The sequence below is a fragment of the Pyrus communis genome, chromosome 9, assembly GCF_041283825.1.
Source record: "Pyrus communis isolate YQ-2024b chromosome 9, ASM4128382v1, whole genome shotgun sequence".
NCBI classification, from domain to species: domain Eukaryota; kingdom Viridiplantae; phylum Streptophyta; class Magnoliopsida; order Rosales; family Rosaceae; genus Pyrus; species Pyrus communis.
The window spans coordinates 23,756,778-23,774,717 of record NC_142573.1 but is presented as its reverse complement, the minus strand read 5'-3'; the positions used below and the strand labels follow the sequence as shown (position 1 = coordinate 23,774,717).

The 17,940-nt window shown below is 36.8% G+C and overlaps 2 protein-coding genes and 1 pseudogene across 2 annotated transcripts; 1 reads left to right on the top strand and 2 right to left on the bottom strand.

Moving 5' to 3' along the window:
* Positions 1-131: 131 nt before the first annotated feature.
* Positions 132-5,129, bottom strand: TPX2 (targeting protein for XKLP2). Its single transcript, XM_068480812.2, has 18 exons — positions 4,714-5,129; positions 3,939-4,024; positions 3,678-3,851; positions 3,528-3,595; positions 3,181-3,420; positions 2,999-3,095; positions 2,729-2,911; positions 2,476-2,628; positions 2,328-2,390; positions 2,161-2,241; positions 1,903-2,061; positions 1,661-1,795; positions 1,481-1,558; positions 1,253-1,372; positions 994-1,160; positions 747-915; positions 550-644; positions 132-465 (listed from the first exon to the last, which is right to left on the bottom strand). The coding sequence occupies exons 1-18, from the start codon at positions 4,883-4,885 to the stop codon at positions 348-350; spliced, it is 2,358 nt and encodes a 785-aa protein (XP_068336913.2). The 5' UTR covers positions 4,886-5,129; the 3' UTR covers positions 132-347.
* A 1,409-nt stretch (positions 5,130-6,538) lies between these two features.
* LOC137741167 (norbelladine synthase-like) lies at positions 6,539-7,765 on the bottom strand. Its single transcript, XM_088699540.1, has 2 exons — positions 7,431-7,765; positions 6,539-7,041 (listed from the first exon to the last, which is right to left on the bottom strand). The coding sequence occupies exons 1-2, from the start codon at positions 7,615-7,617 to the stop codon at positions 6,740-6,742; spliced, it is 489 nt and encodes a 162-aa protein (XP_088555666.1). The 5' UTR covers positions 7,618-7,765; the 3' UTR covers positions 6,539-6,739.
* A 3,052-nt stretch (positions 7,766-10,817) lies between these two features.
* On the top strand, positions 10,818-11,350 carry LOC148694437 (uncharacterized; annotated as a pseudogene).
* Positions 11,351-17,940: the final 6,590 nt, after the last annotated feature.

Below are 17,940 nucleotides of genomic sequence, written 5' to 3'. Positions count from 1 at the left end.
ACACAATCTAAAATGAAGCTTCTGGAGCAACAAAGTTCAATTGAAAATGAAGCAATCAAAGGAAGAAAGGCTTCGTGGTTTTTGAGTTTTCGGATAATTTGATTTCGTCAATCTGCGGTGTACGGTAATAGTGAAAGAATTACGCAATGGTTAACATTGATATAAGAATTGGTTTTACATGGTAACTGAAACTTTACAGCAAAAGAATTGCGTTCGGTCGCCTTTAACAGAATGGTACACTAATGCTGCTAGTAAAAATTGGATCACTTAAACTCGAACGGCCCTTGTACAGGGTTCAAGAGTTCTTGAACAACAGCCACACACGGTAATGTAGGGAAAGGTTTCATTCATCGCATCTGTGCCGCAGCGCTGGAAACTGCAGAGTTGATCATCATTTTTCGTCTTTCTTTTCGTTGGAGCACACGTAGATGTGGTGATTTCGGTTTTGTTGCTTCCTTGGGGCACCTATTATGTCATAAAACGCACCAATCAATAAACTAGTCATTGAAATAATGCAGCAGCAACAGTTAAGATTGCATTTTTCCTTACTTTTGGGGACAGAATGGATGCTCAAAGTTGGGCACTGGCCTTGCATGGGGTACCAATGTCCTTCTGAGTTGTTTCAGTGCCTTTTCTTCCTCGACCTGCAAACAATAAGTAGACAATTTTTTAGTACATGCCAGTTTAAATGATGCAAGTTTACTAACAGCTAAGCAGCAAAAAGTACGTATGAAAAACACACATACCATTCTCTCTGCCTCGCTCTCTTCTCTGTATCTCTTGTACATCATCTCTTTCTCCCTAACCTTTTGATCAAATTCGGCTCTATCAACAGCTCGATGATCAACTTGGAGATTGAACTCCTGAACTTGGGTGAGAGGCTTGCGCTCTTTTTTGGGAACAGGAATTGGGTCCCTGCATACAAAGGGATATCAGTCATTCGTCTCTTTAAGACTTGGACAATAAAATCCTGAACAATGTAAGTTTGCTTACTCTTTCAAGATTGGTTGTGCCTTGAACACTCTTATCTGGGCTTCTTCTTTCTCCTTCCGCTGTCTTTCTTCCATTTCCCTTTGCAATTCCTCCTCATGCCTCACTAAACTCTCTAGTTGGAAAGGTTCTGGTTTTGTGCATTGCTTCGGCTCTGGCTTGGGTGGGATCTGCATTAGAACAACAGGAATCATCATTTAACTGTCATTGTTCCAATTTTGTGTAATTAAACTCGGAAAAACAAATTAATAAGTATCTGTACCACAGGGTAATCTGTAGTATAAGGATATGGATTAGCTTTTGGAACCCTTGCTCTTTCTTCTTCCAATTGCTTATGCCAAACTTCAGTAATGAATTTCCTTTCTTTCTCGGCCCCTCTTTCCTGATGACACAAACAAAAAACCAATACGCAGGTTATGAGCAGACTGTATGCATCACTGAATGACCCTAACTTCTATAATACTGGAGGAAACAAAAGGAATTATCATACCTCTGTGTGGAGATGGAATGGGTTTGGCATTGTGTTTCTCGGAACTGGATTATGGTGAAGTTCTGAATTTAGTGACAGCTGGAAGACAAAACAAATGATGCGTAAGAGATGCTGTACAGATACTACTTTTCTTTTGTATGCTACGTCTGCAGTAGGATCGGTAAGAATCGTTTCACTTACTTTATCAAGTAGATCAACAACAGACGAAGATTGCAGTGGTATCCTTTCATTTGTTGCAAAATGGAATTCTTCAGGTTTGGTCACATGTTTCTTTGCATTACAGAACACCCCCATATCTCCTTTACTTTCAAATATCTGTGAACAATGTCAAAGGGAAAGAACATTTTGATAAATCAATTCAATTCCTAATGTTTCCAAGATGAATACCATCAAACAGAATTGAAGGGCTGGACTGGACATACCTTCTTATTCAAAGGCTTGGCCTTGAATTTTGGGATTCTTTCGAGTTCTTCCTGTTCAATTTCCAACGAACTTTTCACCCTGGGTGGACGAGCCCTCAATGATGTGTGTAGCATAGGGGTTTTAGGTTCAGTAAGATGATGAGGCTTCCATGGATTATTCTGTATTTCAACACAGAAAGAGAACATTGTCAATGGGATACCTCAACTGGCTTATCGAGAACAAAAAATGGAAATAGCAAATCTGATTCTGTCTAATACCTGACGGGACATTTCGGTTGAAGCTATCGAGGATGTTTCTGCGTTCTGATTGGCCCTTGCCATTGTCTCCAAATGGAATTCCTGCAACAATAAGAAATAAGAGACTTATTATCACCACTGCAACATTGTATATCCTTTTTTCTAACATCCAATCCACAGCAACTTACGTGAAATTCCGGTGGCTGGGGCATACTTCTTGGCATTGCAGGCAATGATGGGGATTCTAGAATCTGTAATGAGCAATAATGATCCAATAAACCCAACAGATATATACCGCAAATGAAACAGAAGTAAGAGTATAAAATTACAAGTTACCTTTTTGTTTAATGGTCGAGCCTTAAACTTCGGAATTTTAGCCATCATCTCTTCTTCAAGCTCAGCAGTACTCTTTACTCTCACTGATCGAACACGCTGGGATGTTTCAAATTCAGGCTCCTTAGGCCTAGTCAAGGTGAGTTTGGGTTTCGTCTGAAAAATATAAACAACATCGATCTTTGATCATTAACATGAAAAATATGAGGAGACATGAAAAGGAACTCAACGAGGCAGATGGAGAAAGATGCCTTACATGCGGCAATGACAAGTCTCTGGCACTTGATTGGAACCTTTTCATCATTTCGGCCATTGAAACAAATGGTGATGCAGGTTCCCTAACATAAACTTTTCGGTCCTCTTTTTTCACAGCAGCTGAAGAACATGTATGACCCAATTTTGACTTGTGGGGCAACGCGTGGGGTTTGGGATTAAGAATCTGTTTTTTTAGAGGACATAAGGGAAAAGAATTAGGGTAAACGCTGTCACAATCAAGTTGATAAAGCAGTACAGGAGTAAAGGTTACCTGTCTAGATCTTCCTTCGTCCAATTTCTGCCGCTTTATCGCCTGATTTTCCTGAACTAAAAGTGGAGTTCCAGATGCATTCTTCACATATGTTTCTCTAGAATTTCAAGTTAAGTAGCTAATCAGTCATGACTGTTAGAATAAATCAACACATCAATCAGGAAAAACGTAAACACACCAACCTTTTCACACTATTTGGTTTAATGTTTTTGGTTTGGGATGATTGTAAGTGACTTTTTTGCTTCAGTGCTGATGGGTTTCTGACCATGCTTGCTATCTTTTTAGCAGTCTGGTGCTTCTTGGAATAACTCATGGGTGGTTTTGGAGTGCAAGCTTCAATTTCAACTTGAATGATAGGTTTACTATTCTCCTTACCACTGGTCACAGCAGTTTTCTTATTTGAAGATACTGTACCCAAAACACTGCAAAACAGTAAGTAATAAATGAGAAACCGTCGAGCTCAACGTTATATTCTAATCCACTAGTACGAGTCAAGAGACTCGAGACAAAGCTTAAGAGGACCCCTAACCTTCCATTTCCGCTAGTACATTTGTCTTCCTTTTTGTCAACTTGGCTAATACTCTTATCAGCTGAGACCTAAAGGAGTTAAGAGTATGATTAGATGCCAAACGCAATCAAGAAAATTGGTTTTTCAGAAGAGTAAAGTTGAAATTAATACTACGAATTGGCTTATGTTGCTTTCTTCTTTCGCTTCGCTGGGGATTGTTTCGACCACTTCAGCAGGCACGATCTTTGATTCAGGCTTAGTTTCGATAGACTTATCAGCAACTACATCAGGCTTAGTTTCGATAGACTTATCATCAGCTTTTAAGTCAGATGATGATTCCAAGTTCTGCAAAACATAAACAACCATGAAGTTAGAGAGTTACAAAACAAGTCCAAGTTTTATAGTAAAGAACAAAAGGACGTAAAACACTACCACATTCTGCATTTGCTCTGCTTCACCAAAGTCACACATGCTCTCGATCGTAAAGGATCTACCAGCCTTGATCTTAGGCATAAAAGCTGCACAAAAATCTACAGGTCCCATTACAAACAGAACATTGCCACGGTTCTTATTGATTAAAGACAAAAATCATCCAAAAGCACAAATTGAATATCCATTGCTCCGTCAAACGAAAATTCCAGTCAAGTTCATACCATAAAACCTAGTTCAAATACTGCAACAAATTTGGGAAAGAAAAGAACGACAATCCGGAAAGTTTAAATCTAATTCCTTTTAACAAGTAACAACTTCCTTAAATGCCTAAGATTGTTGCCTAATTGAGAACTTTCTTGGTCTCTCTGAGAATCCTCTCTCTCTACTCTTAACAGAAAAAATAAAAAGATATCAGCCCTTAATCTTCTGCGGGCAAACACAACCTAGCAAAATTTTCTGATAATCAAACTCCAAAAAGCAGAGCAAGCATCCAGATTGTGGTATCGCTTCCTAATCTATTTCAATTTCAAGAAACGTTTGGAATTGTGACAAAATTGGCCACGAAACCAAAATTAAAACCCTCAAAATCCAATAATTTTACAGAAATTTTACACAATTGAGAGAAGAAAAGCGAAAAGCCCTAAAATCCGAATCAACAGATCTGAGAGAAACCCTAACAAAGAAGACGCAATAAACACACAGATGTAAGGCTATAAAGCACAACTGGAATGGAAGAAAAGTAAGATAGAAAGAAGCATTAGGGAAGCAGACGTACGTGAAGGAGCATAAGCGAGAGCGCAGTCAAACCAGAGCTCGGCCTTGCGCCTGTCATCTTCGCTCTCGTCCTTTATGAAGTCAAAGAAGCGCGGAGCCGAGAACTCGTACGTATCGTCGACGATCATCCCCGTGGCTGTCGGCGCCGGCGCGTTGGGTTCTTGGTCGGCCATTTCCTCGTTTTCGAAAACTTGTTTGGGGTTGGGGATTCCAGAGGAGGAATTAGAAAGATCTGGAAGATTAATGAAGAAATGAATAGAGAATAATGAATAAATGAAAGAGAGAGAGGGAGAGAGAGCGTCTGAGTGGGTGCGAGTCTGGGGGATTGGAGTATAACGTTAGGGGAAGGATCTCTCTAACGGTCTGATTTTTTTGAATTTGGTAGCCAACGGCCAACTATGTGACTGCTCGGCACTCGGCAGTGCGCTGTTTCTAACGGCTATATTTACTGGCATTTTTTAAGCGGCTGAACGATGTCGTTTGGCGGAATGATGTCGTTTGGGTTTGGGTAATACCCAAAAAAAAAGAGCAAAAAAAAAAAAAAACAGAGGACAGAGGGATGCGGGGGAGGGAGGAGGCCTGGGACGGGAGATTTGGGATGTTGGGGGAGGGGTGGGGGAGATTTTTATTTCATTTATTTTTCGAAAGCTTTGTAAATATATTTAATTTTAATTTTAATTATTTTACTATAATTTGAACATTAATTGTCAGTGTTTAATAAAATAAAAAAAATACCGTTTATGTCTTATTTTTTCTAATTGTATATTTAATTAGGGATGGTTTCGGTTTTGTAAGGGAAACAAAATTTTGATTAACTAAAAACTTAAAACGAAATTGAATGGAGATTTTGTAAACTGAAAAATTGGATTGTGATTTGTTTGTTAGGCCAAGTTTTTTGGGCTCTCCAAATTTTAGCCCATATTTAAGTGACTTTGAGTGCCAAAGTTTGATGTTATTTTTATGGGTTTGACTTTGAGTGCCAAATTTTATATAACTTCAAAATTTATATGGCATAAAAAAATAAGTTCGAATTGAAACTTAAAATAGAAAGCAACTAAAGGAGATGGACTGAGAGTAAGACTTAGACGAGTCATTGATGAGTGTTGATAATGGTTTGAGAGACTAAGATTGAGTCGAGAGGGATGAGAGCAAGAATGAGTCCATAGGGAAAAGAGAGAATGAGTCAGAGAGGGAAGAAAGAATAACTGAATGAGTTTGTCTTTATGAATCAATGATTGAGATTATCTCAACCAAGTACACTAATATAATAATAATAATAATAATAATAATAATAATAATAATAATAATACTTTTTGATAAAACTGAACCGAAAAGTTTGGTAATTTTCGATTTTAGCAACTTTTGTGAAAAAAAATGCCAGCTCTATATTTAAGCGGTGTAATCAAATTAAAATTTGATAAGATTCTAATAGATTTAAAATAGGGGTGTAGTCCATTAGGGTTTTAAAAGAGCTGAGACCCACAAACTTCCTCCTGGACCTCCATGTAATGTAAATTATCTCAGCAAAAATACTATTTTTACTTTATATTTGCAGCATTTATTTAATAAAGATAGAACTTATATGTCAGTGACCAAAACTCTATTAAAAAAAGTATAAAAATAATACAAATATATATTAAGGGTGCGTTTGTTACATTGTACTATATCGGATTGAACTAATTTTGGGAACTAAATTGGACTAATTTAGTAAAATATTTAGTGCAGCATCGGACTAAGAAGCTGTATTAACCTGAAAAAGAAACCCAGCTTCATGCGTCATACCTGACCTGAGAAAACCTTTTCCAATAAGCCATTAACAAAATTAATTCCAAGTTGCTAAATTTGCTTCTCAAAATTTCAGAATCTGAAGAAACAAACAAGAACTTCAATGATGAGCAGTTCATCCAACTTGAAACACTTATTAAAGCAGATAACATTTTGAGGTAGGACTTAGGACAGATCGATCCAAATTAATTTGACATTGCATCAACTGATGATATTCACGGAACTGTTTAATTGAGTACAAATTATTTTTTCATGAGATGGATCTTTGCTGCCTCTGCAATGGTAACGAATGGCTCGATAGAGACAAGTGAGGAGGCGTTGGAAGCATCAGACGTCTCTTCCTTGACATCATATTCAACTGTGGTTTTGATGATGCAGCAGCAGGAAGGTTCCGAATCACCTGCAGCTCCTAATTTCTCTATGATTTCAAACCGAACCCGGTATAAGCTCAGTCCAAAATCCAGAAATCCACCTTCAATCACCTCCACTTCTTTCACTCGCGTCTCATTGTCTATCTTTGTGAACTTTTCCTTGTGTTCAGCACCTATATATATATAATCAATTAACATTAATTATATATATTTAACCAAATCATTTAGCATTATAAATTAAATTGGACACAAGAACAATCAAAAGATCGAACAAGATCAAGAAGGGGGAAAGCTCCGTTTAATAAGTTAATTATATTATATACGTAATAAACAAGGAAAATTAGTAATTAGCCTAAAATAAAAATATGAGGCGCATGCAGGCGAGAGGGCCTAAGTAAACCATTTCTCAATCCAAAATCCTGCTGGTTACAGTCAATATTTGAGAATTCGTAATTAAGGACAAGTAAATGAGATTCTTTATAAGGTAGCTAGCAAATTAATCATCAGCAAGAAGATTAGCGGGCATGCAGCATGCGTTTAATTAATTTAATTAAGTATACACCTGATACAAATTTGACATGGACAATAGTCCCAACCCCTCCATCACCATGAATGGCTTCAGCTTTTTCAATCATATCTGGAAGTTGTTGTTCCACGAATCTTGCCAGTGCAAGCGTGCTGAAGAGCTCCCAAGCTTCACTTGCAGGCACCTCCACTTCTAATTCATGCCAAACTTTCCCAATCGCCATCCCTAAACTCTAACTAATTAGTTTGATGAATGATCGATCGATTCGATGCTCTCGATCTCTATTTAACTTCTCTCTCTTCGTTTCTATCTTATGTAATATATAGGTAAGCAAGCTCAGCCGCTTGCTTCCTCAACTGATGATGATGCGTTTGCTTTCAACTAGGGTTATTTATGCGTAATATAACTTGGTAAAGGACAAGGTAGCTAGAGCCAGAATCGTTTCTCACCAGAAGATGCCCTTAATCGTTTCTCACCAGAAGATGCCCTTTCTATTGTCTAACCTGTCTCTGAAACTCTAAATTGGTAAAGGACAAGGCAGCTAGAGCCAGAATCGTTTCCCACCAGAAGATGCCCTTTTTATTATCTAACCTGTCTCTGTACATGAAACTCTCCATCAAATATATAATTAAGATATCTACCTAGCTATTAATTAATTGATTGAGTAATACGTATATTCTAGCCGGTAGGTATGTAAATATATATATTTGATTAAAATATGCTCAATTTAGAAGAATGACTTACATAAAATAGAGATGCCAAAATAGCGGTATTATAAATTAATCACAACATCATGTATGAATTGTGTTCTTGGTCCAAGAAGTCCTTCATCTAACTAAGACGTATGACTGGCATTCATTCAAGGAATTGGACCCGCTTCCGACCTTATGGACCCGCTTCCGACCTTAGTGTCTGAAGTTTAGGGATCAATTTATCTGGACCGCACAAATTGAATCCAACGGTCTCCATTAACTTTTTTTTTTGGCCCACTACACAAAAGCAACGGCTTTGATTTCTTTTACACACCAATCAGCGGCCTAGATGATTTGATCCCTATGCTCTACACACTAAGGTCCGGAGCGGATCCAATTCCTTAATTCAATCCGCGTTCTATCTTCATGAATAGAAAATAGCTACTATATCTACAATGTATTTCACATGTGTAATTATATATATAGGGAAGTGTTATTAGCACTCTAAAAATCTCATTCTATTCTCCTCACAAGTGTATTTTTCTTTCCTAATATAAAAAGTTTGGAGTATAGAATAAGATTTTTGGAATACTAATAACAATTCCCTGTATTATATATATATGCAGGCCCTTTATGCAAGGGGATTCCAATTTTTTGAAAAAAAAATGGGGATTAGATGTGAGACCCACTTCACATCGAATTTCAACAATCTGAACCGTCTATTTTGTTAGTCTCGATTCATAGATCATCCTTGCAAAAGTCAATTCAATCCGAAACCATTTGCCTATTTAATTATCAAGATCAAATTTCATTGTTTCTTATATAACAAAGTATTCATTCATTTCTTTGAACTCAATTAGATGTCTTAAATATTTCCGATTTGGCTAATATTTTGTAAGGATGATCTATGAGATACAACTTGAAAAATAGACGCTCGGTTCGTTAAAGTTCAATGTGGTGTAGACCCCCGCAACTAATCCCTATTTTTATAAAAAAAAAAAAAAATGGAAATCCCTTCCCTTAAAAACTTCCTATGTATATATATGTATGTATGTATGTATGTATATAATCAAGGACTAAAGTGTGATAGAGTGCTGCTGTATAATTCAGGATTTCTACAACCAGAGTGCCAGCTGCGGACGATGTTTTATATATTCAGCTGTGTATTAATATATTATACATGCATATCATATGCTCTAAATTAAAAAGACTATATAAATCATTATATATACGTTTAAAATTAATGACGAAAGAGATGACTCCCTCTTTATATATATTTATATATAAACACATGTATGCATTCAGATTCCAGATTGACTCGGCCGGTCCCAAGAGAATAACGACGTTATAACTTATACATCGCTAGCCGGCATATGTTTCATAAACGTTCAACTGTCCATATCGAATGACCTCTTCTCGAGTACTTATTCCAACAATATTCTACGATTATATTTGTGTATTGAAAATTAATGCCTCCGAGGAGAATGATCCATCTCTTTACGAATAATGTATCATTATTGTATAAATTTTATAATCACGAAGTTCAGTTTTTAAATCTTCATAATTTGAAAATCATCAACGTCTCCAGCAACTTCATTCCAACATTTTCAATCAGTGATTGAATCTGGGAGAGCTCAAAGGCCAGGACAAATAGTTCAATGCTTTAATCTTGAGAGGAAAACCCGATTTATTTTCTCATACAAATTGACAGCAGCTGTGAAATCCTGTCCCGAATTTAACATTCAATTTTTCATATTTTGTATTTTCAGGAAAATTATTCTTTTTTTTCGTTAATTTTAGATTTTTGTTTAGTTTGTTACAAAATTTGATATTTAAACATTCATTAAAAATTCGTAGACATTTTTTAACCAATCTTAATATTTTTGGATAGAGTTCGATCCCACAAACGAGTAGGTGAAAATTATTTGTGAAATGGATTTGTAACGATAGAAAAATAAGCAAGTAAAGACAAAGGCAGATGGTCATTTGGACGTCTATAAATAGTAGGCCCCAGTTTGTTGAGAAGGGGGACTTTCCATTTTTGGAATGGTTGACTCACGCATCTCACCTGATGGCCCGTTTCGTGCAAACTGATCCGATTTCTCGGTAGTTTTTCCCATAGTTTTTTCAAGGGTAAATTACATTTTATCCTTTCAAGTTTCGATGCAATTACAACCTCATACAACATCTTTAAAACATTTTAATCTCATGCATTTAGTATTATTTTGTCTTCAATTTCATGCAACCGTTAAAAAATTTGTTAAGTTAACCATTAAGTGATGAAGTGGCAAATATGGGGTCCCCATTTGTGATGACTACCACATTTGTGCCACGTGGCTAAACACTTAATAAAAAATTTAAAATATTAAAATAATGGGTAAATTACATTTTACCTCCTCAGGTTTGGGATCGATTTCAATTCCATACAACATCTTTAAAACATTTCAATTTCATACATTTATTTATCATTTTATTTCAATTTCATACATCTGTTAGAAAATCTGTTAAGTAAACCGTTAAGTAATGACGTGGCAAATATGGGATCCACATTTATGTCGACGTGGTTGCCACATTTGTGCCATGTGGCAAAAATAATAATTTTTTATGCATTTAAAATATAATAATATTTACCCTATTAAAAAAAAAAAAAAAAAAAAAAAAAACTCAAAAACCCCCCGACCCCCCGACCCACGTCTCCATCTCGTCCCTCTTCACCTCTCATCCCTTCCAATCCGTGCTTTCATTTGTCACCATGGCTTCCTTCAACAGTAAAGACTCGTCGAGAAATGTGTTTGTTAGAAAAGCGATGAGCTGCGAGCCGTTCGATATACAAAAAACGACGTCTAGGTGTTTGAGAATACACGTTTTGGACGAGTTTATATTGCAATTGCTGGAGGAAAAGAAGCTTGAGGATGACGCAACGACGGTGGAGGCCAAAAGCGAGGTTTGTACTACTGCTCAGCTGCAAAAAGGCTACACACACCTTGTTGGGGCATGGTAGTGGAAGCCGAGGCTTGAGCCCATCAGAGAGGCTTGGGAGAATAGTAGAAAGCTTTCTTCTTTTGGGATGAGGAGATCTTCCAAGAAGAAATCTCAACCAAATTCATTGAAGGCTTCCCAAAAGCAAAAGAGTAGTTCTACTAATGGTTCTTCCAAAGCCAAGATCAAGATCAAATCGTCGAGAAAATGATGATTAGTGCCTTTTTAATGATTAGTTAGGATTTAGATGTTAATTACACCCCACCCCACCCAAAACCCCAAATAGTTGTAGTTGCACACATGGCGGTCGGAGTACCGGTGCTCAGAGTAGAAGAGCTCACTGCACCGGCACTGGAATCCGGTCAACCCGACCTTTCTCTAGCATCTAGAGCATTGATTGACCACACGCCTATTCGGTAATTCGCCCAATCTCGCGATCTCCGATCATGTTATCTTTTGGAAGGTCTCGGCTGGGGCCTCGAAGCTGAATGTGGGTCGGGGGGTGAAGAATGAGGAGTGGGTCTGGGGAGAGAAGGGATGGGAGGTGAAGAGGGAGGATATGGAGAAGTGGGTCGGGCAGGGGGGTTTCTGGGTTCGTTTGGTTTTTTTTTTTTAATATCTTTTATAGGGTAAATATTATTATATTTTAAATGCATATAAAATTATTTTTTTGCCACATGGCACAAATGTGGCAGCCACATCAATACAAATATGGATTCCATATTTGCCACATCATCACTTAACGGTTTACTTAATAGATTTCTAACGGATGTATGAAATTGAAATAAAATGATAAGTAAATGTAAGAAATTGAAATGTTTTAAAGATGTTGTAAGGAATTAAAATCAACCCCAAACCTGAGGGTAGGTAAAATGTAATTTACCGAATAAAATAATTAACTACAGAAAAGTTTAAAAAAAAAAAAAAAAAAAAAACAGAAATCCCCTTCGTCTTCCCATTCATCACCCACCCCCTTCTCCCATCCACCATTACCCACCCCCAAAAATCCCACCCAAGCCCACCCTCTACTCCTATCCCCCATCACCCCTCCCAAAAATCCCCCATCACCCACCCCAAAAAATCCCACCCGAGCCCACCCCCTCCATCCAAGCTTCTGCATTTTCTGTGGGAGCGAAAACCGCCAATGAGCGTCTTTATGAATCGATCGGCGATAGGAAGAGGAAGAAGAAGAGAGAGGAGTGCATGAGATTAGGGTTATGGTTTGAGGCTTTGTGCAAAAGCTCATCTCCTAGAGAGAGAGGAGAAAGATAAAAGAAGAAGAGCAGAGGAAGAAGCTGTTGGAAATATGCCCTGAAAGTCAATCTTTGGAAGAAACCTTTCAGGACAATGAATTGATGTATATATGACTCTTATACATCGGAAGGCAAAGATACTAATTAGGACTATCTCAATGAACAAAATATGTCCTAAATAGTGAATCCATGGACAATGGATCGATGGAAGAAGTAACCTAATGATGTTAGATTACAGAGACCTTCTTCTCATAACCATCATGTCCAAAAAGGTTCTTGGTCATAAGGATTGTCGGAGGGATACTGACAATCCATAGACCGGTACATACTATGTCTGCTTCAATTGGAAGGATGGAAAGTCTCATCCCATTCGTGTAGCGACACTAAGACAAGCATGTAGGTGCTCATTAAGGGAATGAGTTCACTGAACACAATCGAACGAGAGTACTTGCATGGAGGTCTACTCATATGTCAAGCAAGTAACTCTAATGGTTGGAATAATGTAAGTAATCCTTTGACCTGAGGCATCGTCGTTGTCTTGTGGTTAAGTACTTAATCTTTGATTATGTTAAAGTCATTCCATACGCGAGTGTCCAAGGCATCGTTGGGGTTAAGCCACTTAGCCATGAAGGCAAGTGAATGCGCAACAAGGAATCTCTAATCCTCGATAAGAAAGGATGAATACTCTAAGATATGATTCGGGAATCTTCGGCCGAAGTATCGAGCGTAATAAAGGAAAGAGTTCCTATACGTCTCAATTGAATCGTATAAGAAGGAATAATCACATTAGGGGTTTGACATTATAAATCCATACCCTAGTGATGTGATTGAGAGTATTGTTTTAGAGAAGGATCGAATTACATTGTAATTCTAACTGAATAGGTTCTCCGAATAAACTTCTACATTAGCTTGGGTAGCCATGATATATGGTTAGATGTCACTCATGGCTTGTGAGTTCTTCTAGATAATTAAATGTAGTCATCAAAAGGAAGGTGAATTAAAAGTAAGTTTTAATTCACTAAGTGATTGGATAATCAATTGGATTGGTGCCAATCACCTCACTGCCTTGCTAATTAGAACCTAAAAGATTGTTCACCAATACACTCTTGTAGTGAGTAACTAATGGATGAAGGAAATAATTAATTGTATTAATTAAGTGTTTTGATTAATTTAGAAAGTCTAAAGAAATCATAAAAGCGATAAAGATCGTTTTGGGCTTATAGAAACGTTCGGGTTTAATTAGGCCCATTGGGCCAAAACCCATTGGGCTTTTATTCAAGCATTGGATGACTTGAAATAATTAAAAGCCCAAAGCCCAAACCAAACACATATGGCCGGCCAAAGAGAGGGAGAGAGAAGGTCAATTGTTGACTTGTTTCTTTATGTAATAAAAGGAACATTATAGTGAAAGATTCATTAGGGTTTTGAGGTGTTCTAAAATAACAAAAGAGAAAAAGAAAAGCTCTCTCTCTTGAACACAAAGGGCCGGCCACCAAGGGGGTGATTTAACTAATCATCTATACACCCTTTTGGTTATTCCTTCATCTTTCTCATTACAAAGTGGGTGAGGATCTTTAGAGGTTTTCATATCTTTGGAAACTTGAAGAGAACCTAGGAGCACTTACTATACAAAGTGGAGGAAGCAAGGAGGGAGGCTAGGCTCAAGGAGTTTGAGGAGCAAAGATCTTGGAGGTGGTCCATCCTTGGTCTAAGATCTAGATCAAGAGGTATAAAACTAAACCTATAGTTTGTTCTTCTTATAAATTTTGTTTTGATGCATCTTATATAAACCTATGCATCTTGAAGGGGATTTGCATGACTATAGCTTTGATAAAATGTATGACATGCTTCCGTTGCTTTCGTATATAAATTTTGGATTGTATATGCATGCTAGTCACTAGAAATCCCACATGAATCTCATAGATTTCCCTTCAGAAGCTATCATAAATGGTGAGTGAGGAGAGGGTTGAGAAGGGGATTTTTGGGAGGCGTGATGGGGGATGGGAGAAGGGGTGTGCTCGGGTGGGATTTTTAGGCGTGGGTGATGATGGATGGGAGAGAGGTGAGGTGAAGGGTGGGGAAGACAATTTCTGTTTTTTTTATTTATTATTTTTTTTAATACTTTTCTTCAGTTCATTATTTTAATATTTAATTTTTTTTTTATTAAGTGTTTAGCCACGTGGCACAAATGCAGCAGCCACGTCATCACAAAAGAGGACCTCATATTTGCCACATCATCACTTAATGGTTAACTTAACAGATTTTTTAACGATTGTATGAAATTGAAAACAAAATAATACTAAACGTAGGAGATTGAAATATTATAAAGATGTTGTAAGAGGTTGTAATTGCATTGAAACTGAGGGGGTAAAATGTAATTTACCCTTTTTTAAACCATTTCAACGGCTTCAGGCAATGCCACCACCTGGAAACAACTCTTCACCTCACCATGAATAAAACCGACCTAAGTTTTAATGGGTTAGACCACCATTACGCGGCAGTTCCAGGTCGCAAATTCACTTTAGTAGCTGTAGGTACTTTTCGGCGAATCCACTGAATAGCGTTGGTCTTCACCATTTCGCTTGGACTCGCCTCAACCCCAGCTTCAAAATCCCAGTCTCTAGTTACCCATCAGACATCAGACGGCAGTGTGCAGTGGGTGCGCCATTCACGGCCTTCCAAGACTTCTCAGGTGATTTTCACTACCTTTCGACCACCTTTGGGAGTCGGCTCAGGTATAAGAATTATTTCCCTTGTCTTGTTTGTGAAATTTGTTGATGTTTAGAGTTGGTTGGAATTATGCCGAGGCGGGGCACATGGTTGATGACCTAGTTTTTCTTCTTAAGCTAATTTCGATGCCCTTAATCTATTTTTGATATCCGTTTGAAGAAATTCCATTACTGTCCCTTGACCCTTGATATGGGTAGATTTGACCATTGGATTGTTATGAAACTTTAGTATGTTGTTGTGTAAGTAATGTGACGTTCTTAGATACTTTGGATTGGAAATTCGATGTGCAGATATTTAGAATGAGAATAATTATGGTAACTAACTTTAGTGAAAATCACCTTGACTGAAGGTTGACTTTTGATCTACATATCCAAAATCATTCTTAAGTACTGAAGTTAGCATAACTATAAGCCCAAGCCTAGTGGGCCTACCTTGGTTAACGTGCCATCATGGGGATGAGCACCTTTGTTTGCATGCAAGTAGCACCTTACCAAGATTTACGTGTTTATTGGGTATCTAGATGAGAGTAATGTTAATGTGTGAATGCTAGTATGAGGAGATGAGCCGGGGATCATATAGAGTTATTTTGTAAAACTTGTACATCGGTGTGACTAGATATTCATTTGTCACGTGGAATTGTAGTCTATGTGCTTACAATTGTGATTCATGATGCGTTGATGTATGATGTGTGATAATGAAACTTCACCATGTAGCAGTGTGATCATGCTTGGTAAATCTGCAATGAGTGATCATACTATCACAAGCATGCCAATGGTTCTACTTGGGTAATCCGTATTAGGGAACCATACACATTTTAGGAGTGATCATGCTTAGTAAATTCGCAATGGGTCGATGCCTATCTATTATTGTTTGGTATGGTCTTATTTGGTTAATCCGCATTAGGGGACCATACGCATTCTAGGGGTGACTCTACTTGGTTAGATTTCAGCTGAATTATATTTTCATTTCCTTGGTCATTACAATCTGCAGCTGAATATATCACATTCGAATGTCAAGGAAGATTGTGTTTCTGCGCTTAGAGTCCACTATTTTGGTTAGTTGGAATGCTAGGTTAGCCAAACTTGGTTCATTTGATTTAAGTATGATATTGAGATTTAATTTCGTAACTGAGGCAAGCCAAATTTGTTCAGGTTTCCATCTGGTCTGCTGTTGGGCATCAACTAAATGTAAAATTAATGGCCCAAGTTTGGCTAATTGTTTAATTGTACTCAAGTTTGGCTAAGTTTGGGAAATGGAATTGCTTAATCGTTTAATTGTACTCAATTAAACAATTAAACATGCTTTGCAAATAATGAAAACCTGACCAAGTTGATATCAATCACAAAACCAAATGAATGTTAAATAATGAAGCAAAACACTTAAAACAAATATGGTTTAACCGGTTTAAAAACTGTGTGCTAAACCCAATCATGAAGGAAACTGTGAAAAAAAATGAAAAAAATAGGTAAAAACTAAAGAGAAGCAGAAAAAGAGAGGTGAATACGTTTGGTTTCCATGTGAGGTTTTTGGGTCGATGGAATTTGTGTACAGAACAATAGGATCAATTAAATTTTGGTTCTTGTGTTTTAAGACCAATCCCACCTCAAAAAATAAGAGTAAATTTGTATTGATACCACAATGATAAAAATGGATAAGTTATATACATGCATGGTTACAAGAGTAAATTTGTATTGATACCACAATGATAAAAATGGATAAGTTATATACATGGATGGTTACAGAGTTATGGGCTGACCTGGTTCATGAAGAAAAATAAGAAAAACTTAAATATTGACAAAAAAAGATGAAGTTTTTTTTATGCTGTAAGTGACCATATCAGTATCTATTTAATAAAGGTTTTTTTAGAAATGCAAAAGGAAAAAATGTTGAAAAAGAAATTAAAAGTTGAGAGTAATCAATTTTATACCTTGAAGACAACAAATAGACGCAGTTCTTTCAGATTGATTCCAATTTGGCTGTAGGAAACTGAAACAGATCAAATTGTAAACATTTTGCACCAAGGATTGGATATGGAGAGACACAAATACTGTTTCCAATGAATAAAAGTGAGTGCAAATATAATCGTTTCACATAAGATAAGGTAAGGAAAAAGACGGTCGACATATTGGGATCTGATGATCATATGTTAAGAACAATCGATAATGGTGATTAATACAAAATTGTAGCCGCTAGCGGTTAAGATTGAAACAAAGAGGTAAAACATACTGATGCTAAATTTGATTTTAAAGGTTGGTCACAATCATGGAACGATGCTGGATATGATTATAGCCAATGATGAAGTTACTTTTATAATTATTTACTGGCTAACATTGCATTCATGGTATAGTTAAAGGTTTTATACGTCTTTAGTGCCAATTAAGTTTGGTTCCAATGCGTATAGAATGAAAATAAAATGTTGGGGTTAACATTGAACAATTTAAAGATTAAACTGGTTACAACAGTTTAAAACCAAAGATATCGCTTGAGAATAGATTGGGCGATCAGATTATTCAACGAAAGATTATAAAATGAGGACAATGGGTTGCATAAAAGTGAAAGAGAAGTGGATAAAAACGAAAAAAATAGAAAAAAAAAAAAAAAAGGCAGGCAGCAACAAAAATAACAGAAAACTAACAACACAAAATAATTGATACATTGAAAACTAAATGTCTAAACGGATTATATACCTTCAATAAACACTGGTGCTTCTTGAAAGTGAAGAAGAATGAATCAATCAGCGATATCAACTATGTGATTACAGAGACAAAATCTGCAAGATGACAAAAAGAGAATTTAAATGTAGAATTTATTTGTAAAGCAAAAACTCCAAAAAGAAAAACAATGAATAAAAAAATTGAGGTACATCAAGAAAAGAAACCTTACCAAGATCAA

Excerpts from the sequence above, each read along its gene's own strand:
- TPX2 (XM_068480812.2), bottom strand. The coding sequence starts at position 4,885 with ATGGCCGACCAAGAACCCAACGCGCCGGCGCCGACAGCCACGGGGATG. Across the intron at positions 2,062-2,160 it reads CAACCGAAATGTCCCGTCAG|AATAATCCATGGAAGCCTCA; the intron begins GTATTAGACAGA and ends GTTGAAATACAG. Across the intron at positions 1,796-1,902 it reads CCAAGCCTTTGAATAAGAAG|ATATTTGAAAGTAAAGGAGA; the intron begins GTATGTCCAGTC and ends CATTGTTCACAG.
- LOC137741167 (XM_088699540.1), bottom strand. The coding sequence starts at position 7,617 with ATGGCGATTGGGAAAGTTTGGCATGAATTAGAAGTGGAGGTGCCTGCA. Across the intron at positions 7,042-7,430 it reads CCATGTCAAATTTGTATCAG|GTGCTGAACACAAGGAAAAG; the intron begins GTGTATACTTAA and ends ATATATATATAG.